The sequence below is a fragment of the Arachis ipaensis genome, chromosome B03 (genome assembly GCF_000816755.2).
Source record: "Arachis ipaensis cultivar K30076 chromosome B03, Araip1.1, whole genome shotgun sequence".
NCBI classification, from domain to species: Eukaryota; Viridiplantae; Streptophyta; class Magnoliopsida; order Fabales; family Fabaceae; genus Arachis; species Arachis ipaensis.
Window position 1 is genome coordinate 46136079 of NC_029787.2, and position 8738 is coordinate 46144816.

Here is an 8738-nt window from a genome sequence, read left to right on the forward strand (position 1 = left end):
ATATGAATAAGTGGGTAAAGAGTTGATGAAATCCACTCAATTGAGCACAAGATAAACCATAAAATAGTGGTTTATCAGTGGTATTCCGAGTAGGATCTGGGAAGGGATGGCTGTGACGAACTTCAAACTCGCGAGTGCTGGGCGTAGTGACAGACGCAAAAGGAGGGTGAATCCTATTCAAGTATGATCGAGAACCTCCAGATGATTAGCCGTGCCGTGACAGAGCATTTGGACCTTTTTCACAGAGAGGATGGGATGTAGCCATTGACAACGGTGATGCCTTACAGAAAGCTTGCCATGGAAAGGAGTAGGACTGGTTGGATGAAGACAGCAGGAAAGTGCCCTATATAGCCTGAAAACACTTAACACACAGATCACGGTATCGAATGGTATAAAAGGAAATGAAAAATATACAACTTAAAGGCTTAGAAAGCAAGTTTTCAATCATAGAACAAAATTGGAAAGGATTTGTAAAACCATGCAATTTGTATGAATAAGTGTGCAAAGAACTGATAAAAACTACTCAATTTAGCACAAGATAAACCATAAAATAGTGGTTTATCAGAGTACATGCCTTTTTGTATTCATCCATGCATGCGTGGTAACAGGTGGTCAACAATGCGACAAGGATGCAGTTAGCCATGGATCTTGTGACGGGTAGGCATAATGCCAAAATAAATGAAGTGACTCACATGGCCGAAGAGGATTGGGACTGAAAGATGAGGCGGTCGGCTAAGAAGGATTCAAAGACATTTGCAGATCCACCTAGTCTCAGCATGTCCTTTTGAGTCGAGCTGTTACCCAACATAGCATGGTCATGGGAGTTACCTCTTTTGGAAGGGCATACTAACAACTTGTTAAGTCCTATGCACACAAGGCATCCTTTTGAGAGTCTTCCCTTCAGTCTCAATCACGAAGAAGCTCTATGCAATTGACGATTATTTTGAGTGAATGTATTTTTTTGGTTTCATGGACACGTGCAGCTGCCAATTATTTTGTATGCCAATTATTTTGTCTGAATTATATTTTGTTTCCTTGGACACATTAGTGACTAGCTGATTACGTTGTTGCGTACTTAGTATCACTCCATGTTATGTATTGTTTTGTTCCATGATCACATATAAAGATGTACTAATTAGTTCATTCTCAATGCCTCATATCCAAATCTTTTTAGCCACCTCAGACTTATCAACATCTATTGGTACATCCGAAAAGCATGAGCCAAAAAATAAGCCAATTCCAACTTAGTTATATTAGTTGGGTACTATGGGTTACCAGGATAGTACGCTCCATGGAGTACAACATCTATAATAATATCACAGTTAAACATGTTGATTTTAATTTGTCGGTGAACATAACAGCATAACAGTGAAGGGAAAAGATGAATAACTTCACTCCATTGGGACGAGGGAATAAACTCCCATTTCTAATTATAACTCAACAACATAAGATTGATACTGCAGTTATACATGTAAAATGATAAAACCACACATCATCCATCCTTGCTCACCTTCTGCAAGCCGCTTAACATAATTAAAAACTAGAAACAAAGTAAAGTTGGTAGTAAACTTTTCACATGGTCTCACAATTTACAATCATATATCCCTCTCATTGGGACATCCTTCTTCGTAGGAAACATTATTTACAAATCACACAACACAATACCCATTACATATGGGAGAAAAGACTAATAGATGTTAACACTTTTGGCTTCAACCATAGACGTCAGAGTATCCTGTTCAGCCTGAGTACCATCCTGATCAGCTGCATATTCAGAATCACAAAGTCATGTTTATATTGGCTGTAGAAAAGCGCATATTTCTAATGTCTCCAAGTACACATGCAACAATACCACACCTAATTCCAAACAGAATATGACTATCATGACATCACAACCACAAGAAAAAGTGACATGCAACAATTTGGCACTAGTCTTAACGCCTTATCGTTATCATTGCACTGTGCGTCAGCCGCTGAAGTTTGTGTTGGGACATAATTATTTGCTCCAACACCCAGCATATCCATGTTATAAACCTCGATATGGCAAGCCTTGTCTTCATTTGTGCATTGAGCAACCTCATCATTGTAATTAGTCCCAACTACGGCGTCGTCACTGAACTGGGATGATCGGGAAAAATAACAACGATTGTCACAACATACCTATAACGGATTTATGCATAGATTAGTCATATAATAACAAGCTACTTCCCCATGTTGTTCACAACACTTTCAATATGTCCGTATTTTCTCAAAACACGAATCAGTGTGACTGCAACGCAACCAACAATAAAAGTAGTGGGATACCCAACACAAATCACATACTACAACTCACATAAGAATTTTAAATTAGACATAATTTCACTAACTTCTTCGATGTGGTTGAACATTTTAATCTCCTCCAATGCATCTAAGTCGAAACCAGCTGTGCATCCATCTTCCATTTCCATCCCATGACTAGTTTTTTTTCCTGGACAGCGTCTCTTCATGTGACCAGGGTTCCTACATTCGGTACACCGTCTTTTGCGCCCCCCGACAGTTCTGGGTTTTTGGAGCTCCCTTTGTCCGCACAGCCACCGAATCACGAATCACTCCATCACCCTTGGTAGAAAACACATTGTCCTCAGTTGCAATGTAACCCTCCAGGTGGATACAAAGATTACGTATTCCTTTCATTGCCGTTCGATATAGATCATACTTCTGTGACCCCAAAAAGAACAGCCAATGGCAAGCCGAATGAAGCGCACCATGACGTAATAAGCAGGCCCGGTCAGCACCGTCATCTATCTTCTCTTCATATGCTTCAAGTGCCTTGGCATTTTTAGTCCATCGCTTGAGAACTAATCCGTCCAAAATGTTAGGAAGGTGCTCATGCTTCATGACGAAAAACATGTGCTTGCAGGGATAGCCATGTTTGTTCCAAAAGTTGCAGCCACATTTCATTCTTCCCATATTCTTATTGTATAAAACTACGATCTCTCTTTCGGGTTGCCCATACTCATCGATAGTGTAAATCTTCGTAGTCAAAGACCTTTGTAATCTAACCAGATTGACCGATGCGACACCTACGATCTTGTTTCAAACATCCCCGAATATTGCACGTGTATAAACACTCACAGCGTATCGCTCTAGTGACTCCAAGCTTGTCGGCATCACCGGAATGCTATCAATTGATCTAAATTGCGCCAACAACTCGTTGTTTCGATAGTCACGGACCATCAGTTCCATTTTTGAACAAGTTCAAGCATCCCATGCTTCGACTGAAGGAAGTTCTTTGCAACACTATTTATACCTTCACAACTTGACGTCACTCTTATACCAGTACAAAATTTATCCCTCAGGTACGCATTTGCCCACATCTCCTTCTTCCCAAATACCTGATTTGCCCAGAGGCTATTTTGCAAACTAAACTCCTCAACAGACTAGCTCCATTCCATCAAGAATTTGTTAACTGCAATGTCTGCATAAAGCCACCGATTAAATCGTGCGCGCAATCCTGCATCTTTTACATTCGACGTGACATTCTTCTCAAAGTGCCACCCACACAACTGATGCGTTGCTCTAGGGAATACCACTCTCACAGCTTTCCACATTGCTTCATCACCATCGGTTACAACCACATATGGCATCTTTTGGCACATTACCTCCAACAGGCTCTTCAATAGCCAAGTATATGACCCTATCGTCTCATCCAACACTAGCCCAAAGCCGAATATCGTGGTCTGTTTGTGATTGTTTGATCCTGAGAAAATAACCAGTGGTCTGTTGTACTTATTTTTTTTTTTTTTTTGTAAGTAGAGTCGAAAGCCAGAACATCTCCAAAATATTGGTAGTCCAACCTACTTCCCCCGTCGGCCCAAAACATATTTGCAAGCATTCTATCCTCGGTCAAATTATACCGTGCCATCAGCATAGGATCCGCCTCTGCCTTTCCTTCTAGGTATGCTATCGCAGATTCAGCATCTTCGTCAACAATTTGCTCGCGCCTTTGCTTGTCAATATAATTGTACGCGTCCTTCTTTAGAAATCCTACCAATGAATACCTACCCACCAATCCTGCCATATATCGCATTGTTTTTGCCGTCGATATCCCGCACTCACAGAATCTATCAATTTGCGCTTTCGCCCCTTTAGTCAATGACCTATACTTTGGGATTAGGTGCACCATTACCTGGGGAGTCAATTCATGGTTGTTGTTGTTGTTGATCTTCCTTACTCGCCATACGGAAGCACTCTTATCTAGGTGAACAGAAAACTTTGCCTTGCAATTTGTTCTCGTCTCAGGTTTATGTACTCGCATCCTATCCAGTCTATTATAGTGCTTGGGATCTCTGAGTCCCTCCTTATTACAAAAAAAAACCTCCTCTTCCTAACGTTTCCATCATCGTCCCTTCGTGAGTCCCCTTTTCGGACACCGAACCCATGATACCTACCAAAATTTTTGTAGAACTCATACGCATCATCATCAAAAGTCTTTTGCATAATATCTTCAATAGTCAAACCCTCAACATCTCCAACATCCAAACACATTTGACTCTCTGATTCACTTCCAATAGTATCATTCAAAATGTCCTTCGCCACCGCCTCATCACAACGCCCGTTTTCTTCATTATTTTTCCCCTCACCACCATTGTTATGCACCGCATCCATCTACATTTCAGAAAATCAGAATCTTCAAAATCCATCAACTTAAATAAATTTTTTATATTATCTTATCATTTTAATTGAGATATTTAAATAGATGTTATTATTTAATTTTATAATAAAATAAATATTTACTGACTAAAATAAAAATAACATATAAAAATTAGCAAAATATATTTTCATAATCACAACGCCCATTATTTTTCCCCTCACCACCATTGTTATGCACCGCATCCATCTACATTTCAGAAAATCAGAATCTTCAAAATCCATCAAATCCATCAACCGTAAATATCCTTCTTATTACACCCGCATTATTCCCCCAATCAAAGTTTAACACAAACGTATTCCACTACAGCAAATAGATCACATAGCCAAATTTCTACAAAGCCAAGAGCACATGCAAGGTTATCACAAAACACAACAACAATAGCTCGCAAGTTCAATAACACGCTAAAAAATTAACAACCATATTACCCCTAACGCAAACCCCAATCTCCATAAACAACATCAATACCACATTCCCTCGTGTGCATCAACAATAACCACATCAATTAATTTAATAACAATTTACCAAAAAAGTTCTAATTACAGCAAATAGTCAGTTTATTGGTAATCAGAACAAGAGACCATCACCAGTAACTAGAACAATAACCAAAATAGTCAATGAGCAATAATTTCAATTTCAGAAGCTCCGGCTTCATTAATATGTTCCAGAACAAGAAGATAATACCATCACTCATAATCGGAACAAAAAATCTCAACAGTAATATGAATTTTAGACGCTCAACTTTAATTATTTATTTTCTAGAAAATTAATTATTTTCCAGAACAAAAAGGCAATTCCATCACTAGTAATCAGCACAGCAATCAAAGGAATAATCAGAACAGTAATTTTAATTTCAAAACCTCAACTTTAGTTAACTTTTTTTCAGAACAAAAGCTCAATACCATCACTTGTAACCAGAACAATAACCAAAATAATAATCAGAACAGTAATATAAATTTCAGAACCCCAACCTTAATTTTTTTTCCAGAACAATAGGACAATACCATCACTGGTAACCAGAACAATAACCAAAACAATCACTATCCACAACCACGCGTCACATTCCAACAGCGATACATACAGTTCGCATGACATGATGATTATGTTGGTAAGCACCACAGAACTTCCCTTTATACTTTTATATGTCTTATTGAGGACTCGAATCCGTGTAGAGCTCCCAGTGAGGCAGCCAGGCAGGTAATGCTGCTGTTTATCCAAGACCTCGACTGCGTACAATATGGTGTTTTGCATGAATATGATGCATGATATAATTTGTCGAAAGCCTATTCAGAATTCGCTCCATATTTTGGAGAAACACTCCCAAAAAAAGGGTTATGGAAATCATAGAAATTTCCTCCATATATAAACTTTTTAGCCATGGTTAAAATCACATGTACACCACTTTGTTATTGTGTTTTTTTTTTTAAATATATATAGACAAGACCCATACACATCATATTAGCAATCAAATCCTCAAAAGAATCAAATGAATAAATGCTCAATGGTTTTCAAGTTATTTCTAAAATATCACTTTCTGCATCAAAACTTTGTTTCATTGATATTATTCTGGACAAAGTTAAGATATGGCAGTGTTCACAACTTCATATCCATCTATCTCTTATATCCTGAAAAAACTATTTCTATTAACAAGTATATGATAATTGAATATACACTTTCTAACCTCAAAATTCTGCTACTAATATATAAATTAAGATCATGAAGAGGAGGACATTTGATCCACCCTTTTATCAACTGCTCTAAAAATCTGAGATCTAGAACTTGTGACAAAAAGCTTTACAGCATATGCACCGAAGCAGGCCCAAACACATCGACTCATACTCGATTCAGTCATCACTGGATCACAGAAAAATTGTTTATCAGCTTTCCTTGTCAAGCATGTTTCTCATATTCAGACATCATTTTCCACAGCAGTGTTGACATGCAGCTAAGAAAACGATAAGCGGTTTTGTTTCCGTAAAAGTTCAACTAAAAAATTAAAATTATATATTTAAAATATCTGACCAGTAAAGAGACTACCAACAGGAAATAAAGGGTAGAATTGATTATAAAAAATAAATTTAATCCTAACGTTAATTTTCTAACGCAGAAGCAGCAATTTATAATTCCTTGTAAAGACACGTTTACTTTGGCGTTTAGACCAAAAAGGTATCCAAACACAAGGAGGATGCGTTGAATGCACTCAAACGTGCTTCTCTTCTTTCTAACGCTAAACCAAACACAGCCATAGCCAAATTTCTAAAAAAAGCCAAAAACACATGCAAAGTAATCACAAATCACAACAACAATGGCTAACAATTTCAATAACACGCTAAAAAAATTAACAACCATAGTACCTAACGCAAACCCCATTCTCATACACAACATCAACACCACATTCACTCGTGTACATCAACAATAACTACATCAATGAATGTAATAACAGCTCTTACCACAAAAATACTTTAATTAGAGAAAATAATCACTTTATTGGTATTCAGAACAAGAGGACAATACCATCAGTGGTAACCAGCACAAAAACCAATACAGTCAATGACCAATAAATTCAATTTCAGAAGCTCAGCCTTCGTTAATATGTTCCAGAACAAGAAGACAATTCCGTCACTCATAATCAGAACAAGAAAACTCGACACTAATATAAATTTTAGAATCTCAACTTTAATTATTTATTTTCCAGAAATTTAATTATTTTCCAGAACAAAAAGGCAATACCATCACTAGTAATCAGAACAACAATCGAATTAATAATCAGAAGAGTAATTTTAATTTCAAAAACTCAGCTCTAATTAACTTTTTCCCGGAACAAAAGTACAATACCATCTCCTATAACTAGAACAATAACCAAAATAATAATCAGAAATAAAGAACCTCCGCAGTAGGGACTGGCTGAATGATAATGCAGAGAAGAAGAAGAACTGGGACACCAGCGCAGAAACAAAGAACCAGATGCGCGTGCCGTAGCAACAGATTTGAGGGACAGCCACAGTAGATGGGCAGCTGGCGACGGTCACAACTGAGCAGGCGACGGACGACGACGACCTTGCCACGCACACGACCGCCAGACGACGACCGACCATGACCTGTAGACTCTTGCGTTGGGGGAACGGAAGGGCCTTCGGCCACTTGGAAACAGGAGGATTGGCAACCGACCACGACGAACCAACCGGCAACAGTCAGACCAAGGGCGGCGCGCTGAGGCTAGGGTTGTATTTTGGGGAGAAATAACGCTGAGACTCAGGAATCAGGAATGAGGCTCGAGGGGAGGGCAAGGGTTTCCTCTGACTGACGACCATAACTCAGGTCTTCTTCTTTTAACCAAAACGCAAAAAAACAGCGTCGTTTCATCACAGGTGCTTTGGACCCTTGAACCAGAAAGTGACTTTTATTATTTTTATGGCAACACTACTAGACTAAACTAGTATTACAATTCAAAATGCAAAAAAATTCAATTACCTGAGCCCAAAACCCCCATGGCCCAGTAACACAGGTACTGGATCTGCCCATATTACTACTTAATATAAACACTTCAATTACGTTAATTAATACATTTAGGCCAAATAGAAAAGGGAAACACGATAAGCTCTCTTACCATTACCGCATCAACACAGTGCCTTTGACCAGTCTCCACAAACACGTATTACATTCCAACAGCAAGACATACAGTCCGCATGACATGATGATTATATTGATAAGCACCATAAAACTTCTCAAGTTTGATTATCTCACAAATTAACATTACATTTTAAAGTTAACTAAACCCTACAACTCACAGATCTCACCAACTCTATAGTATCCTAAAAATAATAACATAATCAATGCGCGCACAGACACATACATACAAGTCATGGGAACTTACTTTATATTATGTCTCGACCATGTCGTCCACCTCATTAGCCATGTCTAGGTGGTCGTGGCAGTCCCCTAAAACAACCTTTAATGTTGTAAGGGGAGGATGGACCTCCCTCTGTCCTTGACCAAGAGTCATATGATATATGTACAAAAGAAAAATAAAATTATAATTGATGGTTTA

The 8738-nt window shown here is 38.3% G+C and overlaps 1 protein-coding gene across 2 annotated transcripts; it reads right to left on the minus strand.

Moving 5' to 3' along the window:
* Positions 1370 to 8190, minus strand: LOC107630488. 2 transcript variants are annotated; one of them, XM_021118862.1, is made up of 4 exons: positions 7577 to 8190; positions 2367 to 4647; positions 1939 to 2160; positions 1370 to 1764 (listed from the first exon to the last, which is right to left on the minus strand). In XM_021118862.1, exons 2-4 carry the CDS (start codon positions 2484 to 2486, stop codon positions 1726 to 1728), a joined length of 381 nt encoding a protein of 126 aa, XP_020974521.1. In that variant the 5' UTR covers positions 2487 to 4647; positions 7577 to 8190; the 3' UTR covers positions 1370 to 1725. The 2 variants fall into 2 exon arrangements, 1 of the variants encoding a protein (XP_020974521.1); XR_002359347.1 differs by having other exon boundaries at positions 1370 to 2099; positions 7577 to 8189.